The 18,934-nt window shown below is 31.6% G+C and overlaps 1 protein-coding gene across 1 annotated transcript in view; it reads right to left on the bottom strand.

The window, feature by feature from the left end:
* The window catches only part of LOC143048383 (3'-5' exoribonuclease HELZ2-like), a 35,535-nt gene extending 17,080 nt beyond the window's left edge, over positions 1–18,455 (bottom strand). The window contains exons 1-10 of the mRNA XM_076222049.1: positions 18,346–18,455; positions 14,542–15,557; positions 11,421–11,700; positions 10,542–10,694; positions 9,932–9,988; positions 7,025–7,177; positions 6,470–6,559; positions 4,386–4,504; positions 1,699–1,741; positions 328–612 (exon numbers count right to left, since the gene is read on the bottom strand). Coding sequence (XP_076078164.1) covers positions 328–612; positions 1,699–1,741; positions 4,386–4,504; positions 6,470–6,559; positions 7,025–7,177; positions 9,932–9,988; positions 10,542–10,694; positions 11,421–11,700; positions 14,542–15,507 — 2,146 coding nt within the window. The 5' untranslated portion in view covers positions 15,508–15,557; positions 18,346–18,455. The remainder of the gene's footprint in view (positions 1–327; positions 613–1,698; positions 1,742–4,385; positions 4,505–6,469; positions 6,560–7,024; positions 7,178–9,931; positions 9,989–10,541; positions 10,695–11,420; positions 11,701–14,541; positions 15,558–18,345) is intronic.
* Between the last annotated feature and the right edge of the window lie 479 nt (positions 18,456–18,934).

Raw genomic sequence — 18,934 nt, 5'->3', positions numbered from 1 at the left:
AATGGAAGAAGAAAAAAAATCAGTGAGTTTTTCATTGCCTAAAGTTTAAAAAAAAAATTATATTCGACATTTTTTTTAGTTTTTGGTATTGCATCAAATATCGAAAATCTGTTCACATATATACTAGAAAACATAATTTAATTCCCGACTCTGAAACATTTGTTATAGCTACTCATTTCAACTTGCTGTTTTTGATATATGCTTGCAAACCCATATCCATTCAAATTCATCGAGTAGAAAACAGCCTACGGCAATTAATGGGTCTCATATCTAAAAGCATATTTCTCTTCTTGCATATATATAAAAAAAGGACTAGTCGTACTCTACCTTCTATTTCTTTCAATATATCTAGTTTCACGGTAACCTTTGTTTCCTTTTCTGAATTTATCTGACAGTTTTCCAACATGTTTACCACAAACACTTCCATACATTTCTTTACTGACTCTCTATTCTTTGTGACTGATGTATTCATTTTCCCCCAAATCACCAAGCTACCCTTTTCGTAGAAGTCGTTGCCCATATTCGTTGTCGTAAATTTATCTGTGTTTTCTTTTATCATCTTTTGTATGTCATTCATAACGTGTTCATCATCAGTGCTAAGTGTATATCTAACTATCAAACACAACAAAAATACGAACAATGATTTGTGTATGGAAATATTTTGTAAATGGAATGTTAAAGCTCAAACATTAGTAAAACCATTGAAGTTAAAATTGGAAATGAATTTAAATTTCAATAGTTTTCTATGTAGATGTGTATATGAGACTTAATTGCTCTTTTTTCTTCTTTAAATACCAGTATAATATATCCCTCATACATAAGAAACCCAAATAATCCCTCTTTCTAAATTCAAAATTTTAACTACCAATATATTGACTTGCAGTTTTAAAATAGCTTAATAAATCTAAATTACTAGACACGATTTCTCTCGTTTGAGACATTTTTTCCAGATGATATCTAAAAACATTAAATTTGATGCAAATTTCCAATCAGCCAAACAACGTTCCGGCTAATGATTTTGACGGTTGACAGAACGTAGATTTGAACGTGAAATAAATTCGTTGACTGATTCAGGCCATAAAAAATCTGTTTTATACAGGAAAAAAATATACTTAACTTTTTATTTAACCTATAACATAAAATCAGACTAGAAAAATCAAATTGCACGAGATCGCATCGATTTATATGTATATTCATGTTGATATTGGGTTATATAACCATCGGTAGTTTATAGTTTATTAGATGGCGCCTAGGCTAAAATACACACGAAATTCTGATATATATATATATATATATTGTCGATTACATGCAGTAAAAATTGGGTTTCTTCAGACTAAATGTTACATTTTAGTATGTTATAAATCAAATATGAGAGTTTGAGTCAAATCGTTGAACATGAATTTGACAGCTTGAAAATTTCACGTTGTACCCTTTCGTATTCAGACAACACGACGCGAGGCTGTTGAATAACTTTCATCTGATATGCTCAATGTCAAACGCCAAATAAGCCATACAAATTTGTGAAAATCCACGTTCATTATATCCGAGTCGTCAAATAGGAAAATAACTTATTTTAGTATAAATCCAAGCATTTGTCCTGAAGAACTGAATATTGAGAGACAAACATTATGAACTAAAAATTGTTGTTACATCTATAAATGCTAGTCAGACTTTGTTACTAATATAGTTCAATCTTACACTGAGTTGTCAGGTCCTCAGAATCAGCATCAGACTTTGTCACCTGAATCATAAATAAAACAATGAATTAAAGGAAAAACTACCAATATCTTGAACAGCTATCGATATTTTTTACTGTTCACGTTTGATATTTTCATCGATTCGATTCGAATTGGTTACATCCTATTATTCATTCATTTTTTTAAAATAATCTATGAAATGCATATGAGATGAAGTGTGTGTCATTTTCATAATACATATCTGATACATGTTATCCTTCTATTGCAAACTTTAGTTAAACGAGCTGAAAAAGGTTAAGATACATTCAACATATTGTTCATGATATGTTTAAAAACAAGTTGGGTTGAATTTGAGTTATTTACCTTACCATAATTCTTTAGGAAAAGCCTTTTGGAATGCTCAGAAAATTAGCATAATAATGCAGAAAAAAATATTTATCAGTGTACAATAAACTGCGACATAAATTGTGCGATTGATAACTTCAATGCCGTGTTGGATAAAGAGGGACATGTTTTTATTTTCCATTTCTGTCTGTCATAAATGTAAGAACCATACAAACAACAAGTTCTCTCAAACTGATATTATCAAGATGCTTGATTTCTTGATTGACAACATATATGTGACGTTCGGAGGACGGGTTTTCAACAGATTGTCGCATTCCAATGAGAACAAACTATGCCCCTCTACTAGCCTACTTATTTCTTTCTTTACTTCTATGAGGCTGACTTCATGCAGGAGCTTCTTAGGAAGAAAGATACGAAGTTAGCAATCTCCTTTAACTCTACTTTCCGCTATATAGATGATGTTCTTTCACTAAATAATTCAAAATTTGGTGACTATGTGGAACGCATCTATCCCATTGAACTAGAGACTAAGGATACTACAGATACAGTCAAATCGGCTTCATATCTTAACTTACATCTAGAAATTGACAATGAGGGTCGTTTAAAAGCAAAACTTTACGACAAAAGAGATGACTTCACATTTCCAATTGTGAACTTTCTATTTCTAAGTAGCAACATTCCAGCAGCACCTGCATACGGGGTATATATTTCCCAATTGATACGATATTTCCGTGCTTGCATTTTCTATCATGATTTTCTTGATAGAGGGTTGCTGCTCACAAGGGAGCTATGAAACCAAGAGTTCCAAATGGTGAAGTTGAAATCATCCCATCGTAAATTTTACAGACGCCATCACGAGTTGGTGGACCGTTATGGAATAACCAAATGATATCGGATATGTTCCTTGCGTCGAAACTACAATCCTCTTCCCTTTCATGAATATGACCTACCGAATTAGACTATTTACTGGATTTGTTATCACATAAGCAACACGACGGGTGACACATGTGGAGCAGGCACTGCTTACCCTTCCGGAGCACCTGAGATCACCCTTAGTTTTTGGTGTGGTTCGTGTTGTTTATTCTTTAGTTTTCTATGTTGTGTTATATGTAATATTGTTTGTCTTTTTGTCTTTCATTTTAAGCCATGGCGTTGTCAGTTTGTTTTAGATTTCTGAGTTTGACTGTCCCTTTGCTATCTTTCGTCCCTCTTTTACAATGACATCAACTCATTCATGTAACTTATTTTTTTAATCAAAGTTTGAAACTAATTAGTTTTGTTGGTTTCGAACTGTTTTATCAGAACTATCTTATTAAGATAAAACGGTTCTAACCAAATTCATCATTTTTTTTTAATTTGTTTTATAGATATTCGAATTGAGAAAATTAAACAGGGAATGACATGTGAAACAATGAATGATTACATTTCGTATGAACTATCTGGGTATCAATCTAGATTAGTCGAATTCACCACATAACAGAAGAAAATAGTTCTCGAGTCATATGAAACGAGTTTCTGGTGGTTGTAATTAAATTATCAATGCAGACATATATGGTTTACTAATTTTTGTTTACGTTTTTTACAATGTATATAATATAATCATACGAATCCATAAAGTTTTATTGTCAAAAGTACTATATCATTCATAGATGTTGGAATAATGTGGCTAACGGATAACTTTTTAAAAGGTTTGTGCAAAAGACTACCGATAGTGACTTTAATATACAATCAAGATAGAATAAAGAAGTGCATACTAAACACTAGTGAGATGATGTGCGATATTTGTTGGAATTTATCCATATCGTGCTGCATTCCCATTATTTTTTTAAATCATACTAGTTGTTAAATTGTATGGTCAATAATAATTATTTTCATGATAAATGAATACTATCTTCATTCCACATTTGTTGATATTTATTTTTACCAAGGTTTTCTAAAAGCACTTGTAGTGTGCAGCCCCCGATGTTATTCCGATATACTTCATGTTCAATGTCAATACAGACAAACACACGGTAAAGGACGGTAATACATTATAATTTCAAACTTTCAAAATGAAAATGTTTGAAAGTACCTAACAGCGACCTCTGCCTATTCTCCAGTACCCAATACATCGTGTTTCAGCAGTAATGAGTAGATACATTTTGAGGATTTTGATGAACAAAGAAGATGTTGTTTTTGTAAAAATGCTATTTGTTGTGTTTTTCGGTAAAACTTATCAATACGGGTATTACATAAAACTTATTCAACTTTTTTGTTAAACCCGTACTATCTAAATTATGCAAGTAAGTCACCAGGTAAATAAACTTATGCAAACGAAAAAAATCAATCATGAACCTAAGTTACCTTCTTTCCAGTTTTTTTCACTTTACAAGACATCTTGTGATTTATGAAAATGTCTAGACTTTGAAACTTTGCTTTACATCGCCCACATTCATATGTGTCTTTTATATCTTCATCATCTGCTGTAAATACACATTGAACAAAATAGCTATCAAAATAAAATCGTCCAATTCAAATTATTCTAATACATTTGTAAGCAAAATGATTTATAGTCAAACTTAATAAAAATGACCAAAATTCCTTTGAATAAACATCATCAAATCGAAAGCAATTTAAAATGTCTTAAACTAACAATCATAGATATAATGAAAGCTCTTAGAGATATCATTAATATGCTATGAAATCCGTATTAATGTGCAATTATGTCTGTTATTTCGTTACAATCACATTTGCGATTTACCATGTTCACTAACACCCGATTCACAGTAGTTGACTTAATATGAAATACTTAGGCATAATTGCATCAGTTTATATGGTTTCACTTATTACATAACAGATCCAAAATAGTCAATGTAAACTTACTTCAATAAATAAAGTGGGTGTATGGTCAACTGCACAACATGATACGCATAACTATCAATAATACGGGCTTTAAGCAAATGTTTAAAAAGGAATACTGTTAGTATGGTAATTTTATGCAAACAAGGCTATCAATATTTCCCGCGTGACTTTTGTATATTTGTTGGATAATCTTTTTCCAATCTAACACGTCTTGTTTTTGTGTTGTATGTTAATATATGATATGAAGAGTCGGCAACAAATACAAATAAATCTCATATGTCAAAAATATACTGACATCGCTATGTTTAATAGTCATCAAAGGTATCAGAATTATAATTTAGTACGTCAGACGCGCGTTTCGTCTTCATAAGACTCATCAGTGACGCTCATATCAAAATATTTTTATAGCCAAACTAGTACAAAGTTGTAGAGCATTGAGGATCCAAAATTCCAAAAAGTTATGCCAAATGCGGCTAAGGTAATCTATGCCTGGGATAAGAAAATCCTTAGTTTTTCGAAAAATTTTGTAAACAGGAAACTTATAAAAATGACCAAATTATTGATATTCATGTCAACACCGAAGTGTTGACTACTGGGCTGGTGATAGCCTCGGGGACGAAAGGTCCACCAGGAGTGGCATCGACCCAGTGATGTAAATAGTTATCAAAAGTACCAGGATTATAATTTAGTACGCCAGACGCGCGTTTCGTCTTCATAAGTTAGGAAAAATTACAAACCGAGAAACAACAATACACAAATTACTAATAGAAAATAAACAGCTTTTCAACCCGAACCCCATCAAAACCTGGTTGCTCCGGAAAGGGTCAGCAGAATATGCTCCACGTTTGTCACCTATCGTGTTGCTCATGATAGTGCAAACCCAGTGATCAAGTCTGAATCGGTTAGGTACATTTTGGTAAAAAGCAACCATCTGTCAGGGAAATAATGATAGGAAATACAAGGCCAGGAAAATTGAATCAGCTGGGGAATATGTACATCATATGCAGGCGCTGCAGTACAAGAAATGATTTTTCGAGAAAGTCGGCAACTACTTGCTCTAAGGAGCAACGGAATTTACCAATGTTGTGGAGATTTCATGTTGCACTTATTGCTTGTTTTTTGTCGTTTGCTGTTTTCGGACGGTCAGTCTGTTTTTCCAGAGTTTACTTTACCTTACTTTGATAATTGATTTACCGAAATGTATGATTGCAACAGGACACAAAATGTTTATTTCAAAATACTTGTTTAAGGCAAGATGATAGTCTAGATCTTTTCATATCGGTATTAACACTAACTAAACTATTACATTGCTACATATTTATGTAAAGTATTCGTCCTGAATCATGTTATCTCTCAGACTGTTAATGAAGTCTTTAAGAATAAATTAGTATGATGTGCACTGATGTATTAGTTAGTATCTCAGAACATGACGAATCATTGATTGGCTATTATTTACCATTCACTTGCTTTAAGTAACTGCGAGTACTCTTAATCGGTATTTGTCTTAATGTTAGTCTCTTACAGACAAAGTGAATATTTATGCCAAAAGGCGTTCTTGGAATATAAACCTTTTTAAATTAACTTACTGTCATCACATGAATAGTTTCCCAAAGCATTGTTAACGTCCACGTCGTTCATTTCAGGGCTTTCAAGCATTTTTAGAGAAGCTCCTAAATCTTTACGATATCAATACAAATATTAAACATTAAACATAAATTAAAAGCTAAATATGGATAATGTAGTTTCACAAACTTTGTATATGACAAACAGTTATGCTTGCAGTTGTTGTGCTGTCAGTGAGCAACATCTGATACCCCTGCACGTGTTATCTGTACGTACTTGATATAAGATGTTGTATATTCTAGGCTTTTCAACTGTTTTGTCACTAGTGTATCTGATGAGGTTTTAAATTCAAAATATTTAACTCATTATGAAATGGAAGAAATAAAATAATAACTTTTATCGAAATGAATCGATTAAAAGCTGTATAAGAGTCGTTTATCCAATAATGCTTCGTTAAAAGTGTGTAACGCTGTTGCATTAAAAAATATGTTTTCAACAGATTTTTTTATTTTGATTTGAATCTAAATTCTGAGAATATGCATTTGCTTTCAATAGATAAGTCATCATAACATATTTACCGCTGCCATGCATGATTTCATGTTCTAACAGAAAATTTGTATACCAGCTTAGAACAGAAATATACAACAGGAAACCTTTCAATTCTTTGTAGAATATTCCGACTGCAAAATGTTCGATAACATTGAATGTTTCAGTTTGGTTAAAAGCCAAATCTGCAAAATAATGAAATCTCCATTAGTGAGAGAAATTAGTTTAGACGATGTATTTAGACATTAAAAAAAGAAGTATGTGAACTAATAATTACATACATATAATGGGATTATTGTTTAAAGCATTTACTGTAATTATTCAGTCAAATAGGCCTAAGTTAATGACTATCTTTCAAAATATTTTTTGTCAGACTAATTCGTGTTTTTTTGTAGAATTTCTAACTCAAGATTTTTTTGAGACAAAGGTCATTTATTCAGTATTTCATAAAGAAATTATACATCTGACAGTTACTTACATTACATAACATAACAATTTCTATATTAATACTTTTATAGTTGTTATAAAATACATTAATTAACTCCATTATAAATTTAATCCCGATTTCATATTCTGTGACGTCATTTTTTGTGGCGTCAATACAATCGTGTGACACACAGTTCGTAAAGTATTTCTAGGTGTCCATTGTTATTCTGCGGTTAGCGTGCCGAAATGTACTATTATATTATTTATTTTTGTGTTTTCTTCTCCTGAGTGTTCTTGCATTTATTTGTATTGTATAAACATACTGAATATAGGCGCTATTATCAAATTGTTTGCTTCTTATACATATTGCATTATCGTTTGTTTGGTGCACTTAATGTTACGTTGATGTCCTCTTATATATGTGTTTCCTCGGTTTTAGTTTGAAACCTTTTTTTTTCTCTCAATCGGTAAATAATTTTTGAACAGCGGTATACTACTGTTGCCTTTATTTATTAACAATGTAGTACTAAACACAAAACTGAATAAATGACATCAATTACAAAGTTGAGGAAGAAATATCGCCATCCTCCCATAAGAAAATTACAAAACATATACAAATAAATTTAATACAATGAACAGTATATAGTAATTGTAAGTAATCAGGTTGTTAGTTGGTTGGATCATGAAATAATCCATCCTTTTCTGTTAAAATAGAATAATGTTTAGTAGCATACAGTGCAATTGAGATAATGAGAACGAACCCCCACGCTTGTTAACAGTTAGCATGCACTTTATCCTCATTGGTCAATTAAAATATTTGATAATTAATATTGACCCTGATCATGCCATCACCATGCTGACATTGACTGCTCTTAATGCAAACCTGTAGAATTCTTAGACGGAGACCAATGATTTTTTTAGTTTCATACTAATACATTGATCTGGGGAAAAAGTTGTTAACTAGTGACAGAGTCCTTATCATTGAAAATAAGATTCCTGCCGAAATTGTCTTTATTTCCATAAAAAAATGATTTTTCTGTCAGCTTAATATTTCATTTATTAATGTAACAGAAATTGTTCCGCAGATATGTTGACAAAAAAAAGTTAATTGTACATTTTCCTAAAGTAAGTATGTCGTCATTGTTTGCCTTACACATTCATAAAGAATTTACTTACAAAGTTAAGTAAAGTATGCAAAAAAAATAAATGTGGTATATATCAAAACACACATACGCACCAAATTTGAGAAATTCAGATTTTTTATGGTTTGATTTGGTGCAAAGGGGTTTCCAGTTTGTAAGTATTTGCACACTAAACCAATCATTTCGATTTGCTAATTATAATATTGAGTGCGGATTTGATTTGTGTGAAAATGAATCCATAAATTTCAATATCATTTAACCTATATTTCATCATTTAACATTAGCAGGTTCGGTTGAACTAGAGGCTTTTAAGAGCCTGAGTAGCTCACCTTGTCCTGTGTGCAAATCAAACAAGGGCACTCTCAAACATTAGAGACAAAAATAAACTTAATGAAAACAAATCTCTGTTTTGTTGATCTTAAATTTGAGAATGGAAACAGGGAATATGTCAAAAGAAACAACATCCCGAACTTAGAGCAGAAAGCAGACGAAGGCCAACAATGGGTCTTCAACGCAGCTGTTTATCTGTTTACGGACACAGTGGTAGCCTTTTTTCTCTGTTTTTGCCACGATTGCTGTTTCTGTGAATATGAAATATGTAGTACATATTTAGGATATAACACACCAGCGTTACGTAGATTATGTGAATTGTGAATTAATGCTGAGTCATCATAATTAAGGCCCAGGATGTATATTCTCAATAATCACGAAATATTTTTATAAAACTATATATTTGAGTAAGTTTCAATAAAATCTCTGAGATAAACCAAATTCGGTGAAATTCTATATGCTCTTTTTTCACCCAATATAGGTTGCACTTCAGTTCATATCGACAATGAAATTTTCATAGTAACTCCCTTTGCAGCTATCACTGTGCCACATTTACTATGAACTTTTGTAAGAAAATTATATCCTAGAAGAAAAAATTCATATGCACTTATATCTTATCCAAAGGTCAAAACAAAGGGTTGTGCCGCATATTTTCAACATTTATATGCAAATAACTACTAAGAGTGTAATCCTATACCAAAATTATGCACTATCCATAACTTTACTTTGAGTCTTCCTCGGAATTCAATTGTCGCCGCTACCATGTATTTTATCCTCACAATATTCCCAAAGTATGTCACTATGAGTTGAAACATAGAAATCAAATCTGGAACTTGTGTACGTAAACAAACTAATTATCTACTAGTATGAATATCATATACCTCCATAAAAGAAGCATGGTTTGTGAAACAGCATATTTACAAAGTGCAACTTAAAGATACATTTATATATGTATCAGATGCTACACACTTATATAGGTTAGATATTGCATAATTTTAAAAACAGTATATAATTATGTGGTTACATCATTTGCTTACTTACCATGGACTTCCCGAATTTGGGTTTTTACGCATGTTATTTTTAGCTCCACTTGCGCCACTGAAACATAATTTGAAAACTTAAGTTAAGTTAAGAAAAATATTTAATCGAATAACAGGATACTGTATGTGTGTATTTATAATAACCAGACAGCGACTCAGCAACAACAAAACCATTTAAACTGTTTAGTATCATAATTATTTCAACAAAGTCTGACGCAACTGGTGAGTAATTGTAGGAGTATTCAAAATACTTTTTTTATAGTGACCTTGTAAAAACGACAAATGAAATAAGAGCAACGGATACAGATTAAAAGGACAAAAAATAAACGTTAATTTCAAATAGCCTTCCATATTATCAGTTCTATGTACCACAAAGCACAGGAACTATTAAAAAAACAGTCGTTATAAAAAGATAGCTCTTGCATTAATGAAATTAAGCTCAAAGCACTCTTATAAAATGTACTTATATAGTTGTACAAAATGTATTGTCAGTTTTGCTGACCTTTTATCTCAAATTTTATGAGTTTAGAGCATTTGTTTTTAATTTCATCACTCCAAATGAGAAGCTTAGGACAACTGGCAAAAAGAACAACACATAAATGGAAAATTACCAATATAAACTCCTTTTTCATCGTTTGGTATCTTGGGAACTTGTAACGCTGCTTCAACTAAAGGACATGCTGAGGTGGAAGGTGATTTGATTTGTCTGCAAACTATTTTATCATTGTTGTTATTTTCAAGGATGTGGTTATTTAATGTTCCTCCTAAAATTAAAATAATACAAATACAAAAGAAATAAAAACAAACATTTTTTGATGTTACTCTTCATGTATAGCATCACTACAAAAACACTATTCAAAGACTAAATAGTGTACATTATAGCCGTGAATGCGCACAGTAACACCTTGCCCACCTTCTGTAGAGTGTATCTGTTGAAATATCAAAGCAGATCTGATATAAAAAAATCAACGAGACTTATTGTTTCTTTACAAGGACATTTGTTTTTTTTCAAAAACTCATGACAAGTTTACAATATAACACTCAAATAAAAATGAATATGTAAAACAATTGAGAAATAAGATAAATTCAAATAAGAGTTGATAAAAGATTTTTACGGGACATTATGTCTTATAGATGTACGAGAATTCTGTTCCCCGAGGTTTAAATAATGAAGCCTTTTGCTTTTATCTTTTAATATGCAGGTAAATCCAGAACAACATTCCAAAAGTTGTAATTTCAATGAAACCTTTATAGAATAAGCAACGAGACTTGTACTTGGCTCATCAATGAATAACAGACAATCGCGTATTTTTTTGTGATCAGAATTATCTATCTATTATTATATGTCTATCTATGATGTGTACACTTTGTACAATATAAGGCATATTCGTATATTTTAAAAATTGACGTATGGTCAAACACATGAAATTTACATGAATAAATACGATACATGTAACATTATTACCATTTTATGCTAGTAGAGCTCTTACTTTTTACTCTTACTCTATTCTTGTCATTGACAATGGCGTCGATTGTTGGTCCATTCAAAACTGTTGTGCTGACCTGTTCGCTATGATTCAATATTTGGTCTTTCTCAAGTTCCCTTGGCTTTTTTCCCTGATCAAAGCTTTGCATTATGTTATTACAGGTTTCGTTAAGTAAATTCCGTAAACATGTATCATTTTCAATACTTTTGTCTAATTTGGCTTCTATAACTTTCAATCCAAATTGTACCATGTCTTTCGTGTCCTTTATTTCATACGCTAACTCCTGTATAATGAACAAAATCTACCAATGTATTATTTGAATACAAACGCGTTATTGGACATGATATATACAAATATCATACATTTTTAAATTAACGAAACGCTTCTGAGAAAGTGAAGTTTCTTTTTTTCTGATTGTGTTTTTGAAAGGCTGTAAGTGGTATCAAACTTGTGTTCCATTTGTTTTCATATTAAGATTGATACAGGGTTATGTTTTGAACTTATATTACCGCAGTACGTTGACAATGTAAAATTGAAGAAGTCTAAATAAATACAACTTAAGAAACACTTTTGTTCTTGGCATCGTTATATTAAAAATAAAAGTCACTTTATATACACAGTATTTTGCCAGGAACAAAAGTTATTTATTGCCTTTCCAAAATGTGATCGTAAGTACTGTTTAACTCCTTCAACCACTAGCTTTGATAAATTATACATCTTTCTCATTTATGTTATGGATCTTAAATAACATGATTTATTTTACATGTACATGTATCTTACATAAACTATATACTAATAGTATCTAGCAGTGACAGTATGATTTGTAGTATGATGACACACAAATATAAGAATACAACATTTTACTATTAACAAAATCTTTAAAAACCCTATTTCGCGTATAAAAAATAAACTAACAGGACTAGCTATGGAATTTGTTTTTGTCCCGGCTGATAAAGCTGCTAATAATATCATGATTGTTTGACATAAATTTTATATAGAGGTTCTGCAAAAGTAAATCACGAATTCACCAACATTCCAACTGACTTCCTTTTCAGAAAAAGACATCTGTAACAAACATAAACTTTTAGCTACTTCTTTACAAGCATAACCAAACACAATGAAAGTCCCAACTATGTACTGGCTTCCGAAGCTGCACAAAACACCTTACAAATATAGATTTATTTCATCTTCTAGCCATTGTTCAACTACAAAATTGTCTGTTTTACTTACTAGTACACCTGGTACAATAAAAAACCTGATAATAAATTGTTCAAATAAGGCCTTTGAAAATAGCGGAATTAATTACTTTTGGAGTGTCAAAAACTCGTTGGAAGTACTTGATAAATTGCATGCATATATTGGTGATTTTGAATCTGTTCAAAGTTTTGATTTTTCTACCCTATATACCACTTTGCCTCATATTCTTATTAAGAAAAAATTCACATCCCTAATTAACTGGGCATTTAAAAAGTCGGAGAACATATGTTCAAACTCTTATAGATCATTTTTTAGTAGCAATAAACAAAAGAACTATGTCAATTGGACATGCTTTGATACTATTTATGCGTTTGCATTTTTACTTGATAACATTTTTGTTCGCTTTGGAGATTCCGTATATCGTCAAGTTATTGGAATTCCAATGGGGACTAACTGTGCACCACTTAATGCGGACCTGATTTTGTATTGTTATGAGTTACAATTTATGACTAAAATTAGCAAAGACCCATCAAAACAACATTTGATACTAAAATTTAAGAATACTTTTAGATATTTGGATGATATATTGGCTCTCAATAATGACGACTTCAGTATGTATACTAAAGAAATTTATCCTGTAGAACTTACTTTGAATAAAGCTAATGATAATAATGATCACTGCTCTTTCCTCGATCTTGATATCTATATCATAAACGGGAAGCTTAATACAAAAATTTATGATAAAAGAATTTTTCATTCCCTATCGTTAATTATCCATTTTTAGATGGTGACGTTCCCTTTTCACCATCTTATGGTGTTTATATATCTCAACTTGTACGATTCGCTCGTGTATGTAACAACGTATTAGATTTTAGCGAGAGAAATTTATGTATTACTGAAAAATTATTACACCAGGGTTTTCGATATCACAAACTGGTCAAAACATTTACTAAATGTTATCACCGGTATAAGGAAATAATTCGTAAATATAACTCAAAATGCAGACATCTTATACGTTCAGGTATTTCACATCCATTTTTTTATGGAAATATTCTTTATAAAGCACAAAAATGTCAGTATTCTCCTCAGAAACTAACATAACCTTTAAATAGACTTATTAGAAGGGGATATAGTTACGATACTGTTGTCAGGTCATTAAAGATTGCATATTTTAGCTTTAATATTGATTCACTGATAGGGTCTTTGCATCGGAACTAAACACATTTATTTCTAAAAAACAGTTGTTGGCATGACACGGGTTATGTTCTTCTCATATATTTTATGATAGTATGATACTAAACCCCTAATGGGAGGAATTGTGCCTGATATTCACATGATGAAGACATAATCTTTCAATCAGTTTAATTGAGGTCTGGAGCTGGCATGTCAGTTAACTGCTAGTAGTCTGTTGTTATTTATGTATTATTGTCATTTTATTTATTTTCTTTTGTTACATCTTTTGACATCGGACTCGGACTTCTCTTGAACTGAATTTTAATGTGCGTATTGTTATTCTTTTACTTTTCTACATTGGCTAGAGGTATAGGGGGAGGGTTGAGATCTCATAAACATGTTTAACCCCGCCGCAATTTTGCGCCTGTCCCAAGTCAGGAGCCTCTGGCCTTTGTTAGTCTTGTATAATTTTAAATTTTAGTTTCTTGTGTATAATTCGGAGTTAAGTATGACGTCCATTATCACTGTACTATTATGCATATTTTTAGGGGCCAGCTGAAGGACAACTACGGGTGCGGAAGTTCTCGCTACATTGAAGACCCATTGGTTGCCTTCGGTTGTTATCTGCTCTATGGTCGGGTGGTTGTCGCTTTGACATATTCACCATTTCCTTTCTCAATTTTATTGACTTGACTTGTATTCCTATATGATTGTAATATCTCTCTTTACTTAAATCTGTATCAATTTTACTTACTTCCTTCTGATTTATTTCAGCAAGCAGTTCTGTCCGCCACTGTGCAGACATTTTATTGTCTAAATGTGCCGTTTTTTGATAATCGATGCGTCTTTCTGTTTCTATTTTATTATCAACTGCTTCAGCTATTTCAAGTAAACATGAAACCATACTTCGCCATAGATCGTCAAAATCATCACAAGGAATTTTTGCTGATACTGTATGAGCAACAACATCGTTTCTGCGATCTCCTAAAGTTTCGATACATTTTCTAAGTGGACAAAAAAAGTTTGTCAAAGAATAAAACAATCTCAAATCTCTTTGTTTTAATTCCTTATATGTTAAACCTGGTTCTGCCTTATATATACATGAATGAAAATTATGACTTGGAGTAGAGCACACAGCCTGTGTTTTAATAAATACTTTTCTGAACTGGTGCTTGTCTATAAAATTCACATTTGGCCGTAAGTACCCTGTTCGACACATACAACATGCACAGTTTGATTGCCATAGATGAAACAAGTTGTGCCTCTGTTTGTCCAGGAAGGTTTCGAAACTGTCCTGACAAGAAACAAGAAAACAAAACCAAAACTCGTCTTCGCAAAAATTTATAAGCATAAATTTTAAAAGAGTAAAATCAAGATTGTCGACTTTAATATTTTTTTTCGCAAAGCAACAACATAAATTATTGTTTCTTTGATGCTTATGTCCTCTTCTGCGTTGTGATTTGTCGTCAGTATCGAATAATATCATTATTTGCGTCTTTCTGAGAATCGATTTGCCCGAAGGATTGTCTTTACAAAGGCAACACATTTTATCGGAATAAAAATGAAAAATGGCATGTTGATGGTCATCTATGAAGTCGGGAAATGATTTATTTATGCGTTTTAGGTGTTGTTCCATCAGTTTTCCACATATAGGCGTCGCATTGTCATGTATCAATCCAGAGATTCTTGTATACTTGTCTCTTTCATTGTTTTGATGCATAATTAGTCACGAAACATCTTTGTTTAACCCATCAGCAAGGCTTTGAAGGTCTGTAATATTTGTAAAAATTATTTATTATTTAAGTCGCACATGTACGATGACAATACTTTCTAAGGTAGCGAGGAAGATCCATCATATTACAAATGTATGAGTGTCGATTTAAAATTACGGGACCTAATTTGAACGCATATTTCTGTTCTAGATTCAGGTATCATTACCAAAATTTGTTGTATATTGAATGGAAAGCCCTACTGTAAAATGCTTATTTTCATTTACAGTCAATCAAAAAATAAATAATAACTGTCATTCTAACTGCGTGTTTACCAGCTGCAGTGAGTGTTTTGAAAATGGTAAAGGGCTCATTGCTATTTTTTTGAATAATTTTAAGATTCATATGCATATCATACGCTAGAAGAAACAAAGTTTTAATCTTTGTCTGCATTTACAACTAACATATAACAAGTCAAAACTGGTGCAGAAAGAAAATAGCCTTGCACTAATACTTCTGAAACAAGAATGTGTCCCTAGTACACGGATGCCTAACCTGCACTATCATGTTCTATGTTCAATAGATCGCGAAAATGGGGGAGGGGGGCAATCTTTTATTTGGTATTACAATTAAAAAGACCATATCATAAGAAACATGTGTACTAAGTGTCCAGTTAACTGGGCTTCAACTTCATCAAAACTTACCTCGACCAGAAACTTGAACCTGAACCAAAAACTTTAACCTGAAGCGGGACATACGGATGGACGAACAGACGAACGAACGCACAGACCAGAAAACATAATGCCAATAAATGGGGCATAAAAAACCCGTGAAAACGAAAGGAAGGTCAGTTTTAAAGTCAGAAATGATCAAAATTTCATTTGCTATACACGTTACGAAAGACAATTAAATTCATCAAGTTGTTTTTCATTCTTTATGAACACTTGAAATGCGTGTCTGCTATATCATACTTTAAACTAAGACTCTTATAATTCTACATGCATATTCCTAAAAGGGAGTGCATAACATGTGTATTTACAATTGAAACAGGTTTTAAGATTTTACTCAATTATGGTGACAACACAAGTACCGTTACTACACTAAAGTTCCCAGATTGCATCATTTGGCCTTGTTACAATTGAATTAACACAGTTTTTAATACCTTGAATAACTTTGCTAGTTGTTGCGACTTGTAGGGGCAAAAAAAGACTCTTATTATGTCTCTTCAAATATGGATATTTAAGAACAGATGTGAAATCTCTGTACCACTGAAAAATTATAACACCAGAGTTGTCAGTGTCAAAACCTGGTCATAATATTTACTAAATTCCATGATTGGCACAAGGACATCATTCGTAATTAGAAATCAACATGCAGACATCCTATATGTTCAGATATTTCGCATCCAATATTTTATGGTAATATTCTTTACAAATTACAAAAAAAAGTCGGCATTCACCTCAAAAGCTGGACAAACCTTTTAACCTTTCAGAAGGGATATAGTTACAATACGGTTGTCAAATCATTAAAAATGGCATTTTTAGATATTAATATTGATTCCCTTATAGGGTCTTTGCATCGAAAAAAAAACACAAATTTGTTCTAAAGCCAGTTTTTGGCAGATACGGGTTATTTTCTTCTTTTATATTATATGATGTTATGATACTTTACCCCTAACGGGATGGATTGCGTTTGATTTTCATTCGAAGAAGCCATCATTTTTCAATCAGTTCTAACACTGTATCGAGTTTGGTAGGATATTAATCTACACGAGACAGCAATATATTTAAAACCAAAATGTCAAGAGTGGATAGATATCGTTTTGCACAAGATTGTGAAATGCACGTAACTGAATAAGATAATAAACGATACCAGAAAGTCCATGTTTACAATATAATATTTCTGGAGACAATAAGCGTTTTAGTTAAGCTAATACTTATTATCACTTATGTTCCAGGACGTTTTCACGATGGGTAGATAAATGTATTTGATGTAAGTTCATTGAAATCCGTAAACCGTGCTCACCATTATATATACTATATCTTAAATACATTGTCTCAACGTTATTAATGTTATTAAGTCATGTGTACTTTAGTTAGTCTTTTTAATATAATTTATGTTATTCGTAGCAACTTGTACTGCTAATCAGAATCTTCGCAACTATACCATTATATGTTATATAATGTGTAATTAGTTGTATGATTGTGAAGTGTATAATGACATTTATGTATCTTTTTACTACGAAAAACCAATATGAAAATAATCTATATGTTTTATAAAATGGCGTTTCATTATGAGTGAATATTAAATGAATAAAATAATTTAAAAGAACGATTACGCATCAAGTAGATCTATCTAAACCGTTCTGATAGATATTACTCTGTAATAACATTTATAGAATGAAGATAATACCATCTGTCTGAACTTTTTAATGTTTCATTTTAGTATATAAATTGTTTTTCAGTTACAAATCCTGATGTATTGTTTTATGCGAACATGTTATGCTGCCCATCAAGGGCCCTTGATTTAAATACTATTCTTATATAATGTTGATATTTAAATAATAAATATTCACATTAGAAGAAAACCAAATATTCTTCTTCTTATTCTTATTCTGTACTAGCTTTTTCAAAATATTATGTAATGTATTTTATATGTCTACAAATCCTAAAGTAAAGTTTTAAAGACAAATAATGCAGTTATGAGAAACGAAAGTAAAACAAACAACACAATTCCGGGTGACTCAACACCGATCGGGTTGTTCCTGTTTACAAGTTGATAATTGACTGATTATTTATAAGTTTGTTTTTGTAGAAAGTCGTTTCTATATTTTAAAAGATTACACAAACCTTTGATGTATTCTTTTCTACAGTATTCCAACTACGTCCCGGTAGTAAGGAGTTTACACAGGTATATCAAAAGAATGCGGTCGCTATTTCAAGCAATCTCTTTCTTACGCCATTAACACGTGGTTGCTTTATGGGGGTCTTAACGATGTCCAAATTGCACATTTTTAAGTATCTTATTAAATGTATCACTTGTACATATTCTTTCACAAACATTATGATATGGTTACATTGCACATATTTTCAAGAGTGTGTCGCTATGATAAGCGGTAAGGCAAATTATGTTTCACTTGTAAGTAAGATTTTCAAACATTTTAATTTGTCAAAGGATGAGGCAAACTGCATATCGGAAAGGCACGAGTTAGTTTGTATATAAAAAAGAAGATGAGGTATGATTACCAATGAGACAACTATCCACAATAGACCAAAATGACACAAACATTAACAATTATAGGTCACCGTACGGTCTTCAACAATGAGCAAAGCCCATACCGCATATAGTCAGCTATAAAAGGTCCCGATAAGACAATGTAAAACAATTCAAGCGAGAAAACTAACGGCCTTATTTATGTAAAAAAATGAACAAAAAACA

The sequence above is a fragment of the Mytilus galloprovincialis genome, chromosome 10 (genome assembly GCF_965363235.1).
Source record: "Mytilus galloprovincialis chromosome 10, xbMytGall1.hap1.1, whole genome shotgun sequence".
NCBI lineage: Eukaryota > Metazoa > Mollusca > Bivalvia > Mytilida > Mytilidae > Mytilus > Mytilus galloprovincialis.
This window is presented reverse-complemented; position numbering and strand designations above follow the sequence as displayed.